The sequence below is a fragment of the Tyto alba genome, unplaced genomic scaffold (genome assembly GCF_018691265.1).
Source record: "Tyto alba isolate M040663 unplaced genomic scaffold, T.alba_DEE_v4.0 Super-Scaffold_8, whole genome shotgun sequence".
In the NCBI taxonomy this organism is placed as follows: Eukaryota; Metazoa; Chordata; class Aves; order Strigiformes; family Tytonidae; genus Tyto; species Tyto alba.
In genome coordinates this window covers 4,343,707-4,369,036 of record NW_024881329.1, presented here as the reverse complement: position 1 = coordinate 4,369,036, position 25,330 = coordinate 4,343,707, and the positions used below count along the sequence as shown (strand labels likewise).

The following is a 25,330-nucleotide window of genomic DNA, read 5'->3' as shown; positions in this document are numbered from 1 at the left end:
ACCAGCATTTGTCCAGAAAATGTGGATGTGCAGCCTAATTGTAAGCCAGCCTGGGCTGTTCCCCTCACTGAAACAAATCGCACGGTGATATAGTGTTGGCTTTCAGGGAAAAGCCTGCAGCTAGCTCTTCACGTGACGGGAGGCCGCTCCGTGCACGGTCTGTGGCTGCTCCCCCAGTGATGGCCAGCGTGGTCTTCCCAGAGCGGTGCCCAGCCCAGCCCACCCTGAGAAGCCCAGCTGGATCATTCCCAGCTCATTCACCCACCCCGAGAGCACGGCACAGACCCCACCTTTGTTCCGGCCCTCCCCGCAGATGTGCGCGCTGCTGTGAATTATCAAAGCGCGGCCGTGTACTCCGGCTGAAGAGGGATTTGCAGCGGAAATGGGTTTGGCCGTAGCTCTGATTTGTTCCTGGGAATGGGCTCCTGACCCTCCCGAAGTCCCCGGGAATGCCGCCAAGTTCTTCAAAGGGGCCAGGCCTCGCTTTGTAAGCTCACCTCTGGGGTTTGGCTTGCAAACACCTACAGAGGCGTCGGTCATTCAAGAAAGACGATGGAGGGGAAACAGGGCTCAAAGTCCAAAGGGTGATGCTGCACAAAGTATGTAGCTGAGCAAATACTGCTTTAGAAACAGTGGGAATAAGCTCATTAAGCACAGCCCTGCCCTCGGCTGCAGCATTGAGGCAACGGCTAGGAAGCTGGATCAGCCTTGTGTCAACTACCAAAATGAAGGGTGTACAGGAGGAACAGATTGCAGGCTTGCACGTGCTTCTTAAATATCACCTCCAACTGCCACAGCCTTTACTGATTTGCTCTGTGGTGCTGGGCACTGGCCAGACTATAACGAACCAGCGCCTTCCCTGAGAGGTGGGAGTGGGCTGGGGGGAAGAAAATGGGGTAAACCCAGTGATTGCAGGGGACAACAAAAAAGGTAAAGGGGAGCAGTGTTGATGCAAAACTGGAGAGGTGGGGTGCCCCGAGGAAAGGATGCAGGAAGGGCTGATGGTGAAGGTGCAGAGCCGGCTGGGTGCAGGGTGATGAAGCTGGAGGGCTTGGCCAGGTCCTGGCTGGGGGTGACGGGGGGGCTGGGGCTTGAACCAGATGCCCGTGGGAGCTGGAAGCTGCCCACCACAGGCGGGGCTCGGGCCCCTCTGCGCCGGGTGGAGGTGGTGCCAGGGCAGACCCAACGTGGCAGGGATGCCCGGGGTCCAGGACCACGGCTGGGGGAGCATCGCGTACCTCGGTGTGCAGCAGAGAAGCAGCAGAGAGGGCTCAGAGGGGCGAGGTGGGGGTGAGTCAGGTCATTGTGGCCCCATCCTCACGGGAGGGGCTATCCCTGCTGGGCCGAGGAAACGCATGTGGCGGGGTTGAGGGGCAGAATTGGGGCCCCGGGGCCTTCAGGAGGTGGCCGCTGTCCCCCTGCCCACGGCGGCAGCGAAGATGGGGTCCCTCGGGGAGGCACCCACCTCCCCGCTCCATCCCGCCCGCCGAGGCGGAGCAGCATCCAGCACCCTCCCCTTTGCTCCCGGGGGACCCCCCCCCCGGCCCCGCAGGCGGGGGGCGGGCGGGAGGCGGGGCGGCGCGGGGGCGGCGGGCCGGGCTCCCCGGGGGAGGCACCGGAAGGCGCCCGGCGCTGATTCATTGCAATAAATTGTTCCCGGCGCGGCGAGGCTCGGTCATCGCCGCCCGAGCAGGAGTCGGGGCCGCAGCCGGAGCCGGAGCCGGAGCCGCAGCGGGAGGGAGGATGAAGATGCAAGCCGAGGTGATCCGCGAGGGCGAGCTGGAGAAGCGGAGCGACAGCCTTTTCCAGCTGTGGAAAAAGAAGCTGGTGGTGCTGACCAAGGACAGCCTCAGCCTCTTCCCCGACGGGCACAAGCGGGCCAAGGGCAAGGAGCTGGGCTTCGGCTCCATCCTCAAGGTGGACTGCGTGGAGCGCACGGGCAAGTACATCTACTTCACCATCGTCACCAAGGACCGCAAGGAGATTGACTTTCGGTGCCCGGACCAGAGCTGCTGGAACGCCTCCATCACCATGGCCCTCATCGACTTCCAGAACAAGCGGGCTATCCAGGACTTCAAGAGCCGCCAGGAGCTGGAGCAGGCGGCGGGCGCCCAGGAGCGGCGGCTGGCCCGGGCGCCCTGAGCCGCCGCTGCCCCCCCGGACACAGGTGAGCACCCCCCCCCCGCTTCCCCCCCCCCCCCCCCGGGCCTTCCCGGTCCGTGTAAGGCAGTTTTGATTATTCCCCCCCCGACCCGCTTTGGCAAATCGGACGAGCGGTCCGGGCTCCCCCCGCACCGCTCACCGCCCTCCCCCCTTTTTCTATTTTTTTTTTTTTTTTTTTTTTTTTTTTCGGCCGGGAGGCCCCCCCCCCCCTTCCACCCCCTCCACCCCCCTCCGCGGCGCTTCTGTGGCCGGCGGAGGTGCCCGGCCGCCCCACCACACCGGGATGTGCTGCCCGGCTGCTTCAGCGCAGGAGTTTGGGGGCTCGCTCCCCTTTCCCGATGCGATTTCTTTCTGGTGGGAGCTGGGCTTAGGCAGGGCGCTAAGAAGTACAGCTGTGGCGGGGTGGAAATATAAAATGGCATTTGGCAGTGCTTTTCTCACTGAATTTTCTAAAAATATGCTATCTGTGAAAACAAATGCTTACTCTCCCTTGAAAGCCCACCGTCCCTCCCCCCCCCCCCCCCTTTTTTTTTTCTTTTTCTGCCCCTCTGTCCTGTTCGTTTCACTAACCTGCTTTCCCTTGCTGCCTGCAGAACATACCACTGGATGATAAACCAGATCAAGTGTCTTGGACTGAAATGGGACAGGGTACCAATGAAGGAAAGCAAAGAAGAGAGCTGGAAGCAGCTTGGTTTTCTCCAAGCCCGGTGAGGCTGCTGAGCAAAGAGCCCTGAGCTTTGCCTGAGATGCATTTAAAGAAAAACCAAAGACTTTTGTAAAGGACTTCTAGCAAAGCGTCCACGTGTTTTGAGTGGCACAGCTTTGCGAACGATTATCTTCTATTTATGAGACGCAAGGAAGATTCAACACTGACTGGTGGTGTTAAACACAATTTAAATTATTTGTAGTATCTATATTTGTATTTATTATGATGAATGTCTTTCAGCAGTTACTGGTCTTAATATTGCTTTTGCATTAATATGTCCATTCCAAATAAATTACTTGAAATGTTCACTTTTTATTACTATACTCTGGGCTGCAGTAGCTTTTGTTGAGGCATGTTTGTGGAGCGGGCAGTGGTGTAGTGGCTTAACAAGAGTGGGTAAGCTCAGCTTTCTGGTGCCCTGGACTGGGCAGCGGGAGGTGGAGAAAGCCCAGATAACCCATTTGTGTTTGGCCTCGTCTCCTGACCAGGGAGCGTGTTGAGGTCCAATTCTGGTCAGTGGTGGAAACAGAAAAGCCAACCACAGTTTGGATAAGCGCTCCTTTTGAAGCGCTTTCCCCTATAATCGAGTAATGGCAGCTGCAGAAAGCGCAAGAGCTCCCTGCAACAGTAAAATGCTGCTGTTTGCTAATGCCCTGCGTCCTCCCCTCAGCCCCCGTAGGTTAGAGCTGTGCTAAGGCAGAAAACTGGATTCTTGATTTCGGAATAACACAGCGCCGGCGCTCAATGGGATTCCTCAGCTTTGCAGCAAAGCAAGCTGAACTCGCTCTCTCCTCTTCCTCCACCTCTGCAGGCTCTAGAGCAAGTTAAATCTCTACGGGATAACTGGGAAGAACAGAAACAGTCTTTTTTTTTTTTTTTTTTTTTTTTTTTTTCCTGTAGTACCTGGACCAAGAAGCTTGGAGAGAAAAAAAGCAGCTAATTTTTTTGGATAAAAGTGCTAAAGCTTTATCTTGCGAGGCTCAATTATCACTAACCCAGGCTTTCTCGAGAGCAATGCTGCAACACAGGACTCTGCTCTGGCAGTCAGGACTATGAGCTTATCAGGCAAAGTCCTAGCTACTGATGCTGCAAACTTGGTAATTTTAATCAGGTAATTTTCCCCCTCCCAATATCGGTGCAATTCTCTCAGGAGACTTTGTACTAGAGGAAGCTGCAAAGTGTGTAATTACAAACAGCCTGTAGTAAGAGTGAGAGAAAATCCCCCCCATTTCTGGAAGCAGCGGGGAGTCTCTGGCACTGCAGCGTGCCATGCTGGGGCTTTGCATCCTCCTGGCACGCTGCTGGCAGCTCCGCTGCTGCCCGCCAGGCTTGTGCAGGGGCAGGGTTGCAGATGATTTGAGCTGTGCATGTAGCGAACCTTTGGCCGCAGCATTTGAAAGCCTTTGGCCTCGGTCCCCCTCTAGCACGAGAATGCCAGAGGTGCGGGTTTAATGCAGCAAACTGACACTCAGAAGCAGGTGTGTTTTACCCTGATTTTCCTTGGTGCCAGTGCAGAGGAGGTGAAATAACAGGCCAAACCAGAGCAGAGGCACTGGCTCCTAATCCCCTTAGTTTCGGTGAATCCAAGCAGGAATGCTGACTGACAACAGCTGAGGATCTGGGGCGATTGCCTGCAGTGACAGCCACGGCTGCGGCGGGGAACCCGATAGCTCCCGGGGTCCCGCGGCTGCCAGCTGCCCCAGCACGGCTCCAAGGCCTTTGCAAGCTGATCTGGCCTTTCCTCTAGATGCAAATGTTGATGAAATGCAAGGTATTGTTCAAACGGGTTTATTCCAGGTTTATGGAATCAAAGATGAAACTCAACACCATCTTTATTTCTGTGGAAAAAGTGAGGAGGTTGCTTTCTTGCAACTGAATTATTGGCTTTTCACCTCTCTCAGTGGGATTTTATTCTTTAAGAGGTAAACGAACAGAGCTATATTGACAGCTAGCTGTAAATAACCGAAGGAGGAGACTCCAAATTGTTTGTATAAAACTCCACCGATGGTTGGGCCCACGGTCCGGGTCAAGGGCTGCACCGAGGCGCAAATCCCGAGCATGGTACCTGGGAGAGACGGCAGAGACACACAGACAGCAGGGTGAGAGCGAGTCTTGGGATGAAAATGCAGAGAAGAGGGTGCAGGATCCCCTTCATCCCTGATGGTGTCCCCCCACAGTAGTAGCAAATCACTTCAAATAGCGTTAATTTAGAGAGAGCCAGTTAGGGTTTGTTAAGGCTCAGGACTCCTGGAGGCATTGGGATGAGTTTCCACCACGACCGTATCGTGGCCCGAAAGGCAAGTCGGTGCCCACCGCTGCCTTCGCCAGGGCCCAGGGATGCCTTTGGCCCCAGAAGCTGCTTCTCAACATCACAGCCAGCAAAGGGCTGGTAACTATTGCATGGGGTAAGGGGTGGCGAGGTAATTTCTCAGGTCGTGTTTGAGACTTCCAAGCAAATCACACAGATTCTTCCAATGTCATAATTGCCCAAGAGGCCCCTCTTCCACCCAAGCTGCTATTGCTGTTTATTCTCGTGTGGGACAGAGGAACAGCTCTCGAGGGCTTAGCAGTACCGAGAGGCTTAGGTCTAACTAGGTCTTTAAGAATAAATAAATAAAAACCACAGATAAAGACTGAACACCCTTGAGATACTCCCCCACCCCCCTTTGCAAAAAGAACGGATATTTCAATTTGGATGGAAATGTGAGCCCTTCACCCGGCTGGGCCGGTTGCCCCTGCAGCAGCTCTCCCATTTGCATCATTAACAGGAACCCCGCCGACGGGGAAGCACCTCCAGTTTGGCAAAGGCAGTTTTTTTCCACGTGCAGCCGGACAGCTGGGACGTCCCACGGGACGCAAAGCTGTCCCCCACGCACCCTGCGCGCTCTTTGCCCGGCGGTTATTGCGCAGGATGGCTATCACACTCGGGGGAGCAGAACATACCTGGCTGGCAAGAAAATCATTAGCCCCCAACACTGGGAGGAAGGGCAAGCCGGCAGCATGTGCAAGAAGCATGTGCCCTACTCTGAAATGATGCTTGCAATTTTTTTTTTTATTCTTTTTTTTTTTTTATTTTTATTTTTTTTTTTTTTTTTTTTATTATTCTTTTTTTTTTTTTTTTTAAAATATTAGTATGATTATTTGGGCTGTTGGCATCACTTTTCCACCAAGACATGCATTGAGGCATTGTCACCACACAATGGGCAGGATGAGGATGCTGCTGCCCTGCACGCAAGACGATGTGGAGCCGAGCGCGATATTGAACGTGGGTAGCCACGGGGAAATGATCCCCGGCTCCAGGAGAGGAGAGGCAGCCAGGTGTTCGCGTAACTCCGGCCAGCGACTGCTGGGCTTTTATCAGCATGCTTAAAATACTTGTGCAATGAGCCCGAGTCGAGGGCGTAGCCGTGCGGAGAGGGAAATCTCCCGGGAAGCGCTGCCGAGTGCTCCTCCCGCGCATGGGAACACAAAGGCCATGGGTGGGACCTCGCCTTGACCCTTTGCCAATGGGAACCATCCCACAACCACCAAACTTTCTGGGCAGGTTTTGCAATTATTTTTTCCCCTCCAGGTATTTGAATTAAACTAATTACTACATACAATTGCCAAACTGGCTCTTATGATTGAGGAGGAACTTTTTTCCCTTTCCTTTATTTTTTTTTTTTTCTGGAGCAGAAATCCATCCTCTTAAAAGGCCGGGCTCTCCCTCTGCGCTTCCCCAACATGTTGCTGAGAAAGATAATTTCTGTTTAATGGGCTTAAATTAGATCCCTCGTGTCAGACACCCTCGAGCTTTGGGACATTGTAAACCTCAGCTCTGCAGCATGTCCCTGGCTTTGCTGCAAAGCTGCGCATGTGCTGGATCTTATTTAAGGCAAGACTTTTAACTGGGACAAGTCACCATGTCAGCAGAAATATTCCTGCGTCACTTTGCACAGCTCTGCCAACGCACATGCTCACCTTCTGCATCACAGCTATCCCACTTTCTGCACCTTCCCTGCCCTTTTTTCTCCCTCCCCAGCTTTTTTTCCCCCTTTTCCCCCAGCTGGCATGACCCGTCCCGGCCAAGAGCCCATCCTCCCCTCCTGCCCCAGCCCTCCTCTCCTCCCGCAGGTTTCAGGGTTGGGTGCTGGCAGCTCCCCAAGCCGGGTGGCTCCATCCCTCCTCCCCGGCTCTCCCGCCTTTCCAGCTCACATCCTGTTGCTGTGCTCAGATGGTGCTGGCCCAGATCAGCCGCACACCCGCGGGGCCTGATTTAATGATTAGGTCATCTCGCCATTGGCTGCCTTCGAACCAGCAAAGCCTGAGCAAAGCTGGGGGGGTTCAACGCGCTGAGCCCCGCCTGGCTGCAAGCTCTCCTCCTAAGGTTTTGCGTCTGACACGCAAATAAAATCACAAAACGTGGGCCCGTTACGCAGGGAGGCTCTGCTGGGCTTCCTCTCTCCCTCCCCCGAGGGCCAGGGGGGGCTCTGTGCAGAAACAAGACCTCCATTCTCGGGGAGGGACCGGGGTTGACAAGGAGTGCTTGTGCGGATGCAAGCCCCCCCAAGACTTGGGGCTGCCCTCCCACTGGCTCACATGCCCAGCTGAGCAGCATGTGCATGTGGGGCAGAATTTTCCCTTCCTGCCTTTGAAGATGAGGAGAGGGGAAAAAAAAAAAAAAAAAAAAATCAAAGGCAAACGAATGAAATCATTTCCGCTATCTTCTCTTCAGTGCACAGCCCCAGCCATAAGCGAGGAGCAAGTGGCAAACTCATCAGCCTTGCTAAGAAGTGACCTTGGATCGCTCCTGAAAGCAGAATGATGGGTGCCAGGGATGGTGCTGTCCTGTGTCCCACTGTTCCCTTTCTGAGACACCTATTTAAAAGGCAAGGATGGGTGACTCAGTGTCTAGCAAGGGTGGACAGGTTATCCTCCTGCAACGCCCCATCCGTTCCAGCCCTGTGATGAGGCAGACACCTGAGCTCAGCCCAAACTCCAGCTCCTCGGAAAGCCTCTCCCTGGCCCAAAGAAAAACCTCCATGGGCTCTGCCAGCCCCAGGCTGGCAAAAGCATCATGAAAAGACAGCAGCAAGGCTCAAAAATTATGTTTCCAAAGGCAGATTCTCAATGTGTGATTTCCTTGCGTTAGCTAAAAGTTGTTGCAAGCTAGCGCTTAGGTTTTTGGCGCAGCGACAGTGAGGCTTTTTCATAAAGCCAGATTTCCACGCTCTTAGAAAAGCAGGGATTTCTAACGCGCCATCAAAGTGCTCGCTTTGCAGAGCTGGTCTCGGGCTCTCAGAGGAAGGAGCAGCCTTTTAGCTGCTGTACGGGTGGAGCAGCCGTTGCGGGGTGCCACCCACAGCCAGAGACGGATGGCAGGCATTTTAATAGCCGCATTTCTCTGCGAGACACCCACGCCGTCACTGCCGCAGCTGCTGCGGAGAGGCAGCTCACCGGCTCTGCTGTGTCAGGCATTCCTGCCTTTGCCCCGGCCCCTGCCCGGGTGCGTCCAAAACAAGCACAAAACCATCAGATGCCTCTTCCCTTGGAAACGTTGCAAGGAGAAAACACCGATTGAAAGGTGAGGGCCAGGGAGGAATGGTGGGTACAAGGTTTTCCCCCAGTGCTGCGACCCTCTGTGCCAGCAGCATTCCTCCTCGGCATGCTCAGTTTTGAGCCAGCTGTAACGCTGCAATTTGTAGTAGCACTTGGCACGGCATCAGCCCAGGATGGATGGGCAGGAGAAAGCCCCGGCTAGCCCACGGCCCCCCCGATGTCCCACCACCCCCTCCTGACCATCTGCACCCCCCCGCGAGCTGCCTCCGTCCTGCCCTGCCGTACGGAGACCAGCCGTCCCGCCGAGGCGCAGGCTGACCTAACAACACACGCAAGCGGGGAGCAGGGTGAGGCAACTAAATCCATTTTCCTCTCTGACCAAAGCTTGCCTCTGGGCGTTAAACGCCAAGCAATGCTCCGGTTTTCCTCACAAAGCCCCTTTGAGAAGAGCCTGGATGAATTCCAGCTTGGCTGTATGTCCCAAAGCCGCTTGGTGCCCTTCCCCCCCGCTCTCCCTCCTTGCACAAGCATCGCTTCAACTCATGAAACAGCAGATTTTCTTCCTGGCCAAGTAGACGGGCTGAGACATTCCCAATCCTCACCTCCCCAGGAACTAAGTGGTCCTCCCAGGTAGAAGTATCTCACTTGGAGATCGCATGCTCCCACCGTTTGTAAGAGATGTGATGGTCAGCTCTCCAAATAAACTGCTGAAGTGACGTTTAGAAAAGCTCTTCATCCAGAAACATCTCAAAAGTGTTTTATAAACTTCACTAATGGGCTGTGCAGACAATAATTCCCATTCTCAGTAGGATTTGTGCTGAGGTATCTGCTCAGATGGCTGCTAGGGAAGATGAAGGATGCAGGCTGGCATCCCAGAAAGGCTCAGCTAAAGCAGAGAGACTCCTGGGCACCTGGTGAATGCAGGTCAGGGACCAAACCCTGAAAGAGCTTGAGAAAAAGATGCCAAACTGGGTTAACCCAGCTCCATCCTGGGACAAAATCAGCAAGGCTCCCATGACAGCAACATAAGCATATTTCCTTCATTGACAGAAAAAAACAGGTATAAAGATTTGTGTGTCTACCACTGCATTTCAGCTGCCTTGTACAGAGAAATACAGTAACTCTTAGACTGAAACATGGCCAAAACATAGAGAGAGGTGCAATTGCTGCATCAGTCAAAGCATGTTTCCAAAGGGTGATCCAGAATACCCTCCTGAGATGCCCTAAGTTAAAAGGTGTGAATGAGCATCCCTCTCAGTCACTGTCGTGGTGGAAAAGCAGTTGTTTTTGTTTTGCTTTTTTTTCCCCACATGTCTTGACTTCCCATGGAAAGGAGTGTTTGGGAGAGCCTGCCCTTACTGCACCCACCACTGTGGGCGTCAGCAGGCGGCACAGGACGGGGAGCGCTGGGGGATGGGATGGTTGCTCAGTGTTGTTCAAGCTCATCCTGTTTTGGCACCACTGGTCCCCGTTCATCGGCTCTGCTGACACCCATCGCATGCAACTGCCGAGCCGGGTCTGCTGGGGAATTGGGCATTTCCCATGAATGTGCCCCAGCGTTTGATAGCAGTGGGGTGAGCTGGGAAGCACCTGATGGACTCAAAAACCAGAAAAGACCAGTCTGATCTTTTTTGATGGGTCTTACCAGTGTCGGAGGAGGGGACGGCCTTGGTGAGGATGCTGTCGGTGATGGTGCCCAGCATGCTGAAGGCGAACACCAGTGGCACTGCAATGATGCAGTAGTGCCACACAGTCCTCATCAGGGCCTAAGGGACAGGACACAACGGACCACGGATCATTAGAGAGCACAAGCAGTGACTTTGTGCAAAGAAACAACCTGAAAAAACATCACGAGTCAAACCCATGACTTGGGTAAATTGTGGGAGACACAGCTGACAGCCTTGGCCATTGTAGGGTCCTTCATAGCCCACCATTTGTCTGCAGTTAATTATTCCAAGCATGTGGAGCAAGTAGCAAATGATACCCGACAATCTGGCAGCACGTTTCTCCAGCACTGCTGTGGGTATTTTTAGTGTCTGGGAATTAGTGACGTCCCTGCACCCTTCCCCCCATCTTCTGTCTCTTGTCCAACTCCTGAGGAAACGTTGAACAGCAGATGCATGTGGTGTACTTCAGGAAGCCTCCATTACTTATACAAAACAGCCTAGAGAAGACATTTCAGTTCATTATCATAAATAATTAAAACTAAACTGAGCTTGTCAAAATAAATGAGCGCTGTGCATTATGTAATGCTGTACCTTTGGGATTTCTAATCCTGTTCTGCTGCTTCCTTGCTAATAAATTCACTGAATTCAGTAATCTGGAATAGGTCTTCTGGCCATAAGTGCACATTAGCGAGCATAATTAGGGAGAGTAATGATTTTGTTATTGCACATATTCTTAGCGGAGACATCCCTCCAGCTGTTTAATACTGGAACAATAGCAGTGGGGCTCTCTCAGCCGTGGGGCTAGAGCGGCTCTCGGCTCATTCACAAGCCCTGCTGGTCAAATGAATGGGTTTCTTTGGGGCATGGAAAGGAAATTCCCCCTTTCTTGCAAGTCTCCTGCCCTCACCCATGTCTCAAGGTGTGTTCTTGTGGCTGGAAAACATTTCTGTTTCTGGTTTAGCCAGAAGTTTCATTCTCTGGAGTTCTCTCTCCTGAGATCTGGTCCCTGCCTCTTGGCTACAGAAGATGGAAAAGCCCAGAGACATTGCTCACTAATGACTTGGAAATATTGAGGTTTATTCCTAGTTCTCTTCTAGAGTCACATATAGCCAGGTTTCTCTCCTTGGAGGGGCTCTTTGCCTACGTTTTGGTTAAGATCTAGGCACTTCTGATTAAGGAACCAGAGAACAAAGACAGAGGAACAAGTATTTGCTACATAAACACTCAGACAGAGGTAGAATAATTCCTTGCTAGGGCAAGTGTCATTGCAGGACAACGTTGCAGAGCTCATAGGAAAAAACAGTTTCACCTCTCCGGCCTTGGCTTTGTACAATTTCCCTCATGGGCTGAAGCAAGTGGGCAGAAAAGAGCGGGGCCATGTCTGTGCCTCCTGTAAAACCAGGGGAAATGGCTCCTCACTCCCCCGGGACTCAGAAAGGACCCAGCCAGGCAGATCCTGGTCTCTGCTACTCCGCAGCCGCTGGGTAAGTAGCAGCCTTTTTGACCTGAGGAGATCTGAAGGCATTTTTCAGGTGAGGGAGGCAGGACCAAGAGTTTCAGCAGACAGGCTGAAAATGCAGACGCTTGGGAAAGGCAGGCAGCGAGGCAGGACGAGGCACAGCCGTGCCTTCAGACAAAGGGAAAAACTTCCCCGTTGCAACCGCCAAGCCCTCCTACACCCCTGCCCACGCGCTCCCGTCTTGCCTCTGCAGATCAGACACTGGTTCTCCCCTCCTCTCCTTTTCCAGGTGTTATTGCTGAGCCCCCGGTCCACCCCTTCCCTTCTCCAGCTGCCGATTGCTGGGAACATCCTGCAGCCTCTTCCCAGGATTGCTGCTTTGGGGAGGGGATCTGCTTCATTTGGAGGCCAGATGCAGCAAGGGCACAGCAGGCAGGATGCTCCTCCACCGGCGGCTGTGCAGGATTAAAAGCTTCACGCATTAATCTCTGCACTTGGGGCCTGCCACTGTGTCGGCACTCAACCCCACCGAGACAGAAAGCCACCCCAGAAACGGATGTTTTCTCGGCAGCCACTCGAAGAGTGCTTTTTAATAAGGCGTCCCCAGCAAAGAGGATCGCAGCTGCGTATGCCTATGAATAGTTCTCGTGGGAAGTCATTGCTGACCCTTGTCCCCAGGCCTGTGCTGTCAGGATGTCCACAGCCCTCCGGGCTTGGTGTAATTGCCAACTCTAAAACCATTTCCCTTCCCAGATCCCCTTCCCGCGCAGCCAGCGTGAGCCTCCCTGCTCTGGGGCATTAGCTGCTGCAAGCCGTGCCGCACCGTGTGTCCCTCTGCTTTCTCTCCTACCTCCAGCCGTCTCCAGCCTTCCCTCTCAGTGAGATGTCAGTGCACAGAAGCCATTTACTTCATGTTGCTCCTCTGCCTGATTGCCAGGGGATCAGGCTTCAGCACGGGGAGCCTGTGCCAGCAGCACCCTGCCCTGCACCTGGTTGGGAGTGCTCAGGCCTGCAGATGGGCCAGGTCCACCCTGGTCTCTCCTAATTGCTCCCACCCATGACCAAAAAACAACGGCGAGACCTTCAAAACCCTGCCTGGGCCGTGCTCAGGAGCACCAAGCCCTGTGCAGAAGTCCCACGCTAAGGGAGTACATTGATGCCAGCAAAACCACGTGTCACCAGCCGGGAGGGACCCTTCCCGAGCATCCTACCACCCAGCAGCATCTCTGTGAGCCCCAAAATCCCAAAGAGGGGGACCGTGCTCCAACTGCAGAGCCAACCCTTCATCTGCAGCCATCCTCCCTTCCCAGCCTCCTATCAGACACATGTTTTAGCCTCAGAATAGCTAAGGTGTGTAGGTGCCTCATCTCATCTGTGTAGCTAGAAACCACGAGCCTTAATACCCTCAGGATTTGGCCTTGACCTCCCCGTGGCTGTGGAACGGTTGTGGGAACAGCACCCATCCTACCCGTGCTGGTGGGAGCACTGGCATCCCAGCATCAAGGCTCGGGGCCAAATCCTGCAGGGAATGTCGAAAGGCTGAGGCAGCTCGACCACCCTTTGGGCCCATCTCACTGACAGGGAATGGTGTGCCCCCATCCTGTGTCCCCGTGGCCTGGGCAGAGCTATCGGTTTGCTGAAAGTGGCTTATCTGAGCAAACAGGATTACCGGCAGAGCTGCCTACGTCAACTTGGTTTTCCAATTACCGTTTGAGATTGGCATCAACTATCGCCCGTGCAGACACAACCAGCGATGGGTAACATCGCTTATCCCAAAATGGAGGAACAAACTTATTGCCTTGCTACCTCCTTCCCCAAATAGCTTCAGCTTGGGGAAATTAGGCAAAAATACAGGCCCAGAAGAAGAGCACACAACCTCCGCTGTCTCGTAGCAGGGTACAACCTACGATGATTTTCCTCCCCATAATCTTCATTTACTTTCTGGGTAGTTCAGGAAATGCAGTTGCTGACAAGACTGAGGGCAGGATTTCTATGCAAAACTAGTGACTCAGGAGGGACATAACAAGTTTCTGTACTAGATTAATTTTTTTTTTTTAATCCCTGTAGCTATTACTCACACGGCTTGCTCTTGTTCTTTGGTGCAGTGCTTACGCTGAGCACGGCTCTGTGCAGAGGCTGAGCAGAGCAGGCTTCCCCCCGAGGACCACCCGGCAAAGCTGGCGGTGGCATTTCAGGGGGCACAGCTTGCAGCCAGGTCTCATGGACCTTGTGCTGCTGCTTTATTAAAAGGCACCACGGATGATTTCTCGCCGAACCGTACCATGCCTAGGCCCACGCCAGCGAAGACGACAATGCTGAGCCTCAGCAGGGTCCTCTCTGTGCAGTGGTTAGTGAGTTTTCCAATGACCAGACCCTGGACAACCTGGGAAAAAAGCACAAAAATACCGTGAAGCCCAATATATAACAATTTAAACAAGCTCAAAAGATAATTGCTACAGTGCTTTAAGCAAGTAAAAGGCAGCAAATGGGTTATTCCCTTGCTTTTTTGGAGAAAAGGGGACCTCGCTATCACGGTAAATGGCTGGAAGACTCAATCCATTATTGCAAGCATTTTGCATCCTAGGGAGAGATCCATCCTATCACCTGAAAGTCTTTACTCAGGGTGCACACCTGAGTTTACCATCACTGCTTACTCACCAACGGTGACTGAAACTTTCCAAAGACGCTTGCAGGTACAAATGATTTTTTCTAATGAACTTGTGACGTTTTTGTGAAATACAGTTAATACTAAGGTCTTAATTCTTGGTGAGTCCTTCAAAAGAAAAAATGTACATTTGTGTGCCGAGAAGGAAAATGCCTCTTTTCCTGTACCTTCTCTAGCCATTATTTGAAACTATGAATATACAAATTGGGTGGTTCATCTTTTTTAGGCAGGAAACAAGTACGACAGAGATGCTAATACCCAACCCCAGCAGTATGCACAGACGTAAAGGATGAGGAACTGGTTTTACAGATTTTAAATAAAAACTGGGGGAGAGGGTGAGGGAAGGAGGAGCAAAAAAAATGAAATCCCAGAAACTATGTGGCTTTTCCATCACTTTGCAGAAAAAAGATTTCCCCTTTTATTTCTCTGTTCAGCATCTCCCATACTTCAGATGATGCTGACCCAAGTGGACATGAGAGAGCAGAGGCTAGAAGAGATCACTGTGAAAATGAAGCCTGAACGACTGCATTTCAGGGGAGGGACAGATAGGAATCTACCGAGCTTTCCCTGCCTTGAAAGGGTTTGTTTGATCCAAGCGAAAACCCCTCTGACTTGAAAGAAGAGCTCTAGTTTAAACTGCTTTGTTTGGCAGGACGGCTTCGTTTTAATGGCAGCTCAACCTGGAGAAAACCCCACTGCTCTGCCTGGACCTGGAATGACACTACGCCACGCTCAGCCTTGCTGTGTTAGTCCTAAGGGTGAAACCCAAACTCAGCTGAAAGGAAATGAGTGCAAAACAAACAAGAAAGTAAGTTAAAGGAAAGGAAATGTTATATCTATGACAAGCAGTGCAGAAAAAGCAATTTAATTACTCAAAATTTTAAAAAAGAAAAAAGTAAATAGTAACAGAGTGAAAATAAAGCTGTCATTAACAACAATAGCTACAAACTGAATATATTTCCAACAAGCTACAACTTAATGGAAAACATCAAAATTTGGCCCTTCACTTTGTTTCAGAGCACAAGTGATTTTTGTCACAAGGGCACATCGAGCCAAGCAGACATTCTGATTCCCAGTAAACGCTTCTCCTGCCTCCTTTTTGTCCCCATCCCCACCCTTGGGCAGGGCTTGAGAGCTCGGCGGACACGTGCCCGGCCACGCGTGATGGTGGCACCGGCCCCACGTGTCTCTCCTGGGTCGTGTCACCCGCCGAGCGGCCTTGGGGACACTGGTGGACGATGCATGGGGTGACCTGAGTCATCCTGACGGAAAGCCCTGCCGTGGACCCAGGAGGAGGCTGATATCGGCCCTGGCGGCTCCTACTCGGGGGGTGGGTGGAGAAGCCGCTGAGTAACACTTCAGTAAACCGAGTGCTCCTAAACTGAAGAATCATCATTAACGTTTTGCAACTTCCTAGTCCCTCCTGCCGGCTCGCCCTGGTCGGGGCTGTGCTGAGTCACACAGAACGGGGGCTGAGCCCCATCGCAGGGCACAGCTTGACTCAGTGGTGGCATCACCCGAAGTTCAGCTCTGCTGAGCCACTGGAGGAATGGAAATGTTTCCCAATTTGCCCAGACTTGAATGGCATATTTAATTGGGATACACCGTGCAGGTACAGCCCGGTCCCTGCCCTTCCTTGAGTCATTGGGGTATATCACCAGCAAGATCCCAGAGCAGCCAGGTCTGATGGCCGTGGGAGCGGCGTACCCAAAAACGTCTCTGTCACTACATCTGAGCACCTTAGTGCAGGCAACAAGCCAGGCTCTGGGCAGGCAGGACCTGGAGAGATGCAGACCGGGCTGGCCCTGGAGCAAGCGGGGCAGTGGGATGGTCCTTGTGCCGAGGCTGGCATTCCGCACGGGCTTCCCCGTCGCTCGGACTGCGGCAATACGAGCGCGAGGTAAAACACCGCTGCTGAACAAACCGACTCAGCGATGGGGCTTTTTCCAAGGGCAAGCGCCAGCCCAAGTCACCTGCTTTCCCTTTGGGGCTGAGCAGCCATCCTTGGGTTATACAGACCGCAGCCCACCCATGGGTTATGCAGGCTGCTGGGCTCCCTCCACACAACAGTCGTTTGTCAGTCCATCCCTGAGCCCCAGTCAGGCAAGGCCCCATCGTCTTGATTTTGGACACAGCACCTTGATTTATGCGCTGGGTAATGTTTCCAGCTGCCAGGAGCTCTGACCTCACTTCCAGTCTGAATTTAGACCAGTAAACCCCTCGCTTCCAGCCTGCAGTTTTCCCTGGGCGCACACTCTGTAGGTTTGCATGAGCAGCAGCCGCCCGCGCAGGCACATTTGGGAAGGAGGAAGCAAAAGGTGGTTCATGTGCACTCTCCCATGGAAGGGTTTGGATGTGTGCTGCCATGGCTAGGGTGTAGCAGGGCCATCGCAGATGACTCGGCCACTGCCACTCCCATGGCCAAGCCCAGGTGGCACCAACGATGCAGCAATGGGATTTATCCTTATTTTTATTCCTGCTGGAGCATTCTGGGCTTTTCCTTTGCACATAACCTCCCCTTGAGATCGACTGCAATGGGCCTTCCACTCCTGCATTTCCCTTCACCTGGATGGTGCTTGCCTTTGTAACCCGACCTCCTTTGAAGTCAGGGAAGAGCCAGTGTACCTGGCTGGAATGCCTTCTGTCATCAATAAACAAAAGAGAGAGGAAATTGTTTGCAAGTGAAATAACAGGCACTGCCCGTGGCTGTGTACACATGTCACAGGAAAAACCAACTCATCCCTTTTTTTCCTCCCCTCCTCCTTCTTTAAAGGCAAATAAGTCTCGCAATAAATGCATAAGAACAGCCAAATCTCTCCTTGTCGTTCTGCTGGATTTGCCAAACTGGGGATTTGTTACACTAGTTCAGCTAATCATGAAGAAAAATACTCTCTACCTCTGTTGCTGTATTTGATTTGTGGGAAGGCAGCAGCTCCCATTTGCTCAGAAGAGCCAATTACCCATTTTATTGTTAAGCTCATTTCAGGAGTCCCTTTCAGGATGGAAAAGTTTGTTGCTGTTTGAAGGTTTAAGGTGCTAGTTTTTGGAAGACTTTTGAACAGCAAAGCACTAGCTTTGCTGGATGGAGCTGCTGCTGAGCAGGACTGGCACCTGCAAGCAGCTAACCTCAGCGTGGAGGTGAGAGGAGTTATGCAGATGTTCGGTTGGTCCTCTGAGCTCAGGGCTGTTTCTACAGATTCTTCCATCAGCACTGATGGAAAGCTTGACAGAGCCCAGCAACAAAATAAATTCCCTTTCACCCGACAGCCTGGAAATGAAAAGATGTGAGAAGGTCGGAGAGGCAGGCGCAGCAGGTCAGATAAGCTGGTACAGCCTAGCAGAGAAGGTGCAGGGCCCCATCCCTAGCGCAGATAGCACGATTCACATCAGAAGCAGCCTCCCACACACCGGACTCCTATCTCGCCTTTGAGATTGTGCCCGGTTGGCAGTTCCCAGGGCGAGAACAGTGCTGGCTGGGTGGGAGGCATGGCGGGGGGCACCAGCCAGGGCAGACCACAGCAGGCAACAAAAATCATGATGCTTTTCTGCACAGGCTGAAGATGGTGCAAAAGCTTGGGCGGGGGAAAAGCAAGTTGTTTTCCTGACAGGGCGATGCCAGAAAGTGCTTGAGAAGTAGTTCAGGTCTTGGAGAGGAGCAGGAGGGCGGTGGGACTGGGAGGAGAGCTGATGGTGAGGACCAAAGTGCTGAAGGCAGCACTTTGCCAAACAGGGGGAAGAGGACCATGTGTTTTGCAAACTCCAGCCTAATCGCTTTCTTTCCCCTTCCAACCCGCCCCCCTTCACAGATTTAAATCCTTCAAAGCGAGGAAACTGGAGAACTTTCTGTTTGTTGTTGCAAGGTCCTTTCACCAGTGGGTTTTCCCCTTAGGCATACCTGGCTGTAATTAAATCCCTGGCTCTTTAATCATCTCTTTTGCTGTGCAGGGGAAAAAAAAAAAAAAAGCGAGAGGGACAGACTGGTGATAAGATGATACGTAATGTAAATCTCTCCTCCAGGAATCTCTCTCATCTTTTCAGGATCGCTCCGTACCAACTTGTCCCTCCAGAAGCTGCACAGCTAGAGGTGGAGTTTGTGTAACAATACAAATTTAAATGCAGTAAATAGAACAGATGTCTTATGATTTCTTGATCCTCAGGGTTATAAATATCTACCCCTTTGTCCCACCCAGCATTTTTGTTTGGTGCATTTTGCTTTGTTTTTTTGGAGAAAAAGTTCTTAAAAGAAAGCTCCCCCCAACCCCTCCTGTGGTTTGAAATCTGAGCATCAGATGTGACTTTAGATACCAACCAGGGACTCCAGGTATTTCACTTGCCTAATCCTCCAGCAGCACTTTCCAAGCCAGATACTACGCCTGGAAGTTCTCCATGCTATTGTGCTCGCAACTCCAAAAAAAGCCAGAGCCTAGGCCTGCTTCTGCTCATTATGCAAAGTTAAATTATTTTAAATTATTATGAAATTAATTATTCTCTGTAGGGAGACTGAAAAGCATCTCACACTCCCAGGCATTTGCTATGAGGGAAATTTCTTTCGCATGGCTTCTGAGATGAGAGGCCTCTGGAAGCCCAGCCCCGGAGGACAGAGGGATTGCATCCCTGACGGGGTCTCACACCTCTTGCCTGGAGACCCACCAATGATCAGATAAAGATGCTTCAAACATATGAGGAGCAAGGGAATCGCTGCAACGCAAGGCGCCCAGCGCAGAGGTACCCATCCCACTGTCTGCCTTCCCCTCCTCATTTCATTATCTCCCACCCAACTCCTCCTCCTCGACTTATGCTGGCACAGTCCCAGCTCATCAGACAGCCCCACGCTATCAGGGTGCTTCAAGCATCACTGCAGAGCCCTGGATTGCTCGCATTACCCCCCACTTGTTATTTGCACTTCCCCATCATCCCACTCCAGCCTTGGTCATATTCTGTTTTCTAAGCAACAACTTTGTTTCCTCATCAGACAGCTCTTTGTCCCAGTGCTATGACACTGCCTTTCCACACACCCTTCTCTGACCTCGTTTGGCTCTGTCCCGACCCAGAAATGAGACACCTTCCCACCCTCACTGCACTTGAGCCTGCCCCACACTTCCTAATATCCCCTGCTATTAGATGATGATCTTTGCCTAACCACAAACAATAAATTGGCACCAGCTCCTGGGCCAGTGCTTCATCCAGAGGGCCAGGAAGCCCCCATTCCCCGTGGACAGGTACTCTTACAGGAACTTTTACAACAACACATCAGCAGACATATTACTTTGGGCCACTCGGGTCTCCACGAGACAGACTGGGGGCTGCAGCAAGGGAGCCTCATCCCTCCATGCAGGGGTACAAGTGGCAGTGAGATGTGCCACCAGTGCTGGGGTGAAGGGTGAGGATGCTGTGGGCAGCCAACTCGGCAAAGGGAAGAGGGTGCCAAGGTTGCCCCATGCCATGAGCGGTGGTCATTGGTGCTACACGCATGGCATTGTGAGGACAAAACCCACCACCAGCACCAGCTGGACCACTTCACTGCTAGCAACCATTCCCATGTGGCCAGAGCTGATGCTCATCCAGGGAGCAACCAAGACGAGTGCTCTGGGGAGCAGCCAGCCAAAGCCTGTGAGGCTCCCAGGCTCCAAAAACCAGCCCCGAATTCACCTTCCAAACCCATAGGAATCCTCTCAGGCTGGACATGGGGCACCCCCTAAATATTGAGGTCCTGCAGGGTCATAAAGTGATAAGATGGGACCAAGCATGATGAGGTGAGGCTGAGGAGCTCTGGATGGGACCCCTCAGGAGGGCTGTCTGAATTAGCAGGGTGGCTAATTAACATCCTCCATCTGCAAATGAGGCAAATGCCTCACCTCCCATGGGGTCGGTGTTTCTGTGTAGATCTTCTCACGAAATTTGCAGTTTGAGATACCAATGACAAAGTACTTGGGTTGCCTACTTAAAATTAGGTGGACTGACCCAAAACCATTCCAAATCTCCTCTTTAGGTGCTCTGCAGCTGGCTTGAATGGGAGGGGAGGTGAGAAACAAAGATGTCTGCAGTGCATTGGCCACTTCTCACCACAGTAGGTTAAATGAGCCTGAGAAGACGAAAAATTAGGTTAAGCAATTGGAGCATGATATCCTTGGGGTGGGAGAGGAAAGCATGAAGAGACCATCACTATTCGAGTCATCCTGGGGTTGCTGATCAGGCCGGGAAAGGGGGCTGCGACATCACCTTCTGTGCAAGAGGAAGGTGTTTGTTTTGAGACGATTTCATTAAAAAAAAAAAAAAAAAACAAAAACAAACCATAAAACACAATAACACAAAGAAATAACATTACTAAAAATGGCCAGGAATTGGCAGACCAGGCAATGTTTTTGTCAGCGTGTGACCTTTGGGCCCTCGCTTGCTGTTCCCTGTGCATCCCCGAAGCGGCTCGGTGCATGCAACGTGTGCTGGGAGCGGGCGAGACCCTGGGACGCGGCGCTGGGCGCATCAGCTGTGCGACTGCCCGGGCACCGTGCTCAACGCCTACAGGGAGGGTTAAAGTAAACAGGACATGGTTCAATTCTTATTTTCTCCCTCATTTATGTGGTGTCCACTCCCATCTATAAAAGCCCTTACGTACAACCCATTTTCAGGCCCAGGGAGAGATGCAAATGGGGGACACACATTTCCTCTAACACAAGGGCTCGGAGCAAGTCCAGGAGAACGGAAAAACCCACACAGTGTTGTATGGAAAGGCAAACTAAGGAATGAGAAATCAAAGCTGAGGATTTGGTTGATGGAATTCATTGAAAAGGACATTATATTCCTTATGAATAAAACTATAATTTACTCAGTGAAGTGGGGAAGCCAGTCAGCAGATATTAATCACCATTCACCCATCCAGACTGGTGGAATTTGCTTGCACCTTAATCTGCATTTATATCTCCAGCAGTATCAATTCACTGTACAGCAGAAACAAATGCATCTGAAATGCCAGTTTAGGCAACACGGAGGCACACAAGCAGCTCTGGGGCTCGGCAGGACAGAGCTGGCACAGGCTGCATTCCCTGCGTGCCTCTTCCACTGGAGGAACCCCAGTAGAAAGCAGCTGTAAAATGTTAACCCAGTCACTGTCTGCGAGAGATATCTTTGGGTGGTTCTACACAGAGACCTGATCTGAAGGTAAAGGCACAAATTCTAATGTTTTACAATAATTTAAAAGCCACGTGGTGAGAGTATCATTTGGACCAGTTGAGGATCTGATCCTGCATACACCAGAGCAGAGCTTGGAACTGCCAGTGATAAAATAGAAAGAACAAGTGACAAAGCAGAAAGCAGTGTTTTGTGAGCTCTCAGGTGAGATGGCTTTGCTGCCACCAGGAATCAAGTATCCTGGGCTTTTTTAAAAAAATAAAGCAATTTTTGCCCCTTTCCTTTTTGGTGTTCTGACAGCAAACCCCAATGTGCCATCATGAAGCAGAGAATTTTGTACCCTATGATCCATTCACTCCTATATTTCTGATGTCCAGAGTCGTGCGCTGTAGAATATGTGTAGCGACACGGACAGAAACTGCACGGGTAGGTGAAAGAAAACTTCCTGGCTGACAAAATCTAGTTTCTGTGTCAAATGTCCCGAGGCAAAGTAGATGCTGCACCTGAGCCTGTAGGCCACTGCTGGGTTAGAGTGTGGTAATAGGTATGATTGGCCTCCGTGGGATGAAACCCTGTGACTATGGGAAGGGTCTGGTCCCTGGTTAGCGCTGACATCTGGTTATTTGTTAGGAAGCAGAGCGATTGCTATAATTCCTATCTCTTCCAGGGCTGTATCTATATGTAAGGTGCATTGGCACGACAGTGCAGGTAACCTTATCTACAGTAGTTTCAACCAAACTAACCTGGGAAACAGTAGCAGTGAAGGCAGACAGATATCACAGACATAACAGCAGTGTGCTGAAGACAGATATCCCGGACCTAACAGCAACGTCCAAGCTCCATCTGGCAACATGACTCCGCCTGCTGATGTACGGCCACGCTCGTCAGCCGCTCTGCCAAGGTGCCCAGATTTGGTGAGACCAGGGAAGAGCCCAAGCGACTGGCAACACCATGCCAAATCCAAATCACAAGAGAAGGAAGTAAAGCTGCCATTTCCCAGATGAGAAGCTCCTCCAGACCCTACAGGAACTCTGCGGCAATGCCCAGGAAGTGAAGGTGGATTTAATAAAAAAGACCACCCTCCTTCAGGATATTGCTTAATTTGCATTCCTACCTTGAGGCTTGCTTATAACCATCTGTTGCTCCTCCTGCAACATTATTAGCCTCTTCCTCCAAAAAGAACATTCTGCTATCACACAACACCTTATTTTTTTGGCCGGCTGCTGCCTAATTCAGCTGACTTTTCCCTTTTACCCATTTTAGTAGTCTCCTAACCAGGTTCCACTGCCCACCTTTTTGTTGTGTTGTTTTGTTTTGTTTTTTTCCAAAAGTACATGCTTGCTGTGCAAACAAGTCCTTCCTCCACACTGATGGGATATGTGAAAATGCCAGTAATATCACCTACTTACAGAAATTTACAGGGTGCTTCTAACTGAAGGTAAATTAGCTAACCTGTACCAGGATAAACCTTAGTCAAGCCACTTTAGCTTCAATGTAAGTTTTTTTACTCAAAACCAGGACAATATATCAGTCCAAGAAAATTTTAGCTCCACGGCTTAAAGAGGGACAAGGGGAAGAAAGCTTTCAGGACACTTCTTGCTGATTCCTTCTCATTTCAAGAAACAGAGTAAATTTGGAGTCACTTCTATTTTTTGAAGCCATGTGCTGCATGGCAGAGCTAGGATTTGCCTGTCAGTATTATACTTGGATTTGGAAGAACATGTGCCAAAAAGGTGGCAAGTTAAACAGCAGTGTGGCAAGAGGGGGACTTCCACTTCACTTACCATTTGAAGGACACCAAAATATGACATCAGGTATCCAGACTCCACTGCTTCCAAGCCAAAGAAATCCATAGAGATGATAGAAAACATAATCAGGAACAAACCTAGAGGGAGGGTTAACGAAAAACTTACATCAATATACTTGCACTGCATATAGTGGCTCAGACCCTGCTCCCAATCACCCCCAGTATGAGTCAATAGCTCTCCCTGGGGTTGTCAGGACTGGATATAAACATGAGCAAAATCATATTCAAAGTCAGTGTAGTAATTTAATCCTTAAATGTTAACTTTTTTATCCCCCTTACTTTCATCTTTAAGTAATGTGACTATGTAGGCTGTAGATTCAGCTGTTTATTATAAACTGGTAAATATTTGTATCACTGAAGCCAGACTAACCATTAAGACAGTGAGAAAACATTTGTTCAGACAAGACTGTAACCATAAAAATAATCTGATTGGATTCCTTACTCCTTTTGCCTGACTTCAGATTTCCACCATGGGGTACAACCCAGTGACATCAGCCTAAATACAGTGGTTTCACTGCACACCTTGGCAATGACGTCGGTGACACGTGAAATATCTCTTGCGTGGACTGATAGCTGTGTCGACACAAACAGTCAGGAAAGAACGGACAGAAACAGCACAGGCTGCTTTTCAATTAAGGCAATTTCTGTAAAGCATAAGGGAAAATGCCCACTCACTTAATCGGAGGTGAAAATACAGTAGCGTGAGTTTCCCCCACTACCACACATACACAAATACAGACATGCGTACACACGCTCCCATTGCAGTCAAAGAGCCATCAAATTAAAAATATTACGATAAAACATTGCTCTGAGAGAGTGGTGTGGTCTAGGATGCTGCTGCCTCCCCTAGTGTCTTGTGCATCTCAGACAGACCAAGACAGTAGGAAACTGGGGCTCTCTGCGTGTGAACAACTCCACAACATGCCTGTTGGAGAGCACTGATCTTGCCGGGGAGAGGAGAAGAGAGCAAATGACCTAAAGGTCACCCTAAAGCATCACCCTAAAGGGGTCCTGCCCTTCCTGGTAGGATCCTCTGAGGTACAAAGACTGGGTAAATAGGGAGCTGCGGTCCTCTTCTTCCTGAAGAAAACAGAGCCCAGGAGGCAACGTGTGAGGACTGAAAAGAGAGCTTGTGGCCTGGCAAAATGAGTCACTAACCCCACGGCATGGGAAAGATTTGCTGGCATTTCCTGGAAGCATGAGGAAAGCAATCCCAAACTGCTGACTAAAACACCATGGAGGCCTTGAACCTTTACAAACCAGCGCGACTCCGCTGCATCCAGCAGCCCAGCGGCACCGCTACCAGCAATGAGGACCTCCCTCCAAGCACCCCAAGCCTTTGCCTGGAGGGACCACCACCCTCCCACCCCGGGACCTGCCATAAAGCCTTCCTGAACCCCACTGGAGACACCTCTTCCTCCCCCCACCTCCCTGCAATGGGGAGCTGGCCCCATGGCACTGGGGGAGAGGGATGGGGGCAGGAAGGGCACCCTCCTCTGCTACTCTCCGGATATTTGGAGAAGGTGCCGAGGAGCTGGGGCTTATGAAGATTTATGGCTTCACCACACCCCTCCAAGGAGAGCACCCCATTGTTATCCAGTTACTTTGAAATTGCTCTTAGCTCAAGCCAGTTTAAGGTAACATGCAAATAACAGTATTTACGCACAACACCCAAACCAAGCAACAGAGTTGCACGTGTTTATAAAAGGCACGCGTGAAAAAATGAAAGAAAAACCACACTTTGTTTCACTTGCAGAAAGATTAGATTGAAGCGGGAGCTCACCCTTCATCCTGCTACCCTGTTGCAGGTACCACCTAGGAGGGGCTCGACCTTCCTACATACCTGACACTTCTTCCTGGTACCACACGCCAGCTTCTACAGCTCCTCTCCCCTTTGAAGTCCCTCATCGAGTTAAGGCAGATTTGGATTTTTCTCCTGCAAACTAGCTGATTTCTTTCAGAGCAGGGGGATAGGCTGTGTTCTTTAATTAGCATTACACACCGGACGCCTGACCTGGAGATGGTCTCTTCTTTAGTTGGGTGTCACCCCCTGTACCTGCATGGTCACCTAAAGCGACCGGGACAAGGGAGACCCCCTTGCCCCCCCTTCTTTCAACAATTAAGAGGGTCTCTCCCACTGGCAACACATTTCTTGGTGAAGCCCACAAGTCAAGCTCCAGATGCACACGGGAACAAGCAC

General features: G+C 51.3%; 2 protein-coding genes across 2 annotated transcripts in view; one reads left to right on the top strand and one right to left on the bottom strand.

Moving 5' to 3' along the window:
* The first annotated feature begins 1,601 nt into the window (after positions 1–1,601).
* PHLDA2 (pleckstrin homology like domain family A member 2) lies at positions 1,602–3,192 on the top strand. The gene is made up of 2 exons (XM_032984918.2): positions 1,602–2,167; positions 2,757–3,192. The coding sequence occupies exon 1, from the start codon at positions 1,744–1,746 to the stop codon at positions 2,140–2,142; it is 399 nt and encodes a 132-aa protein (XP_032840809.2). The 5' UTR covers positions 1,602–1,743; the 3' UTR covers positions 2,143–2,167; positions 2,757–3,192.
* Positions 3,193–4,746: 1,554 nt separating this feature from the next.
* SLC22A18 (solute carrier family 22 member 18) overlaps positions 4,747–25,330 on the bottom strand; it is a 61,515-nt gene continuing 40,931 nt past the window's right edge. Inside the window, exons 7-10 of the mRNA XM_032984964.2 lie at positions 23,108–23,208; positions 13,815–13,916; positions 10,053–10,173; positions 4,747–4,934 (exon numbers count right to left, since the gene is read on the bottom strand). Coding sequence (XP_032840855.2) covers positions 4,747–4,934; positions 10,053–10,173; positions 13,815–13,916; positions 23,108–23,208 — 512 coding nt within the window. The remainder of the gene's footprint in view (positions 4,935–10,052; positions 10,174–13,814; positions 13,917–23,107; positions 23,209–25,330) is intronic.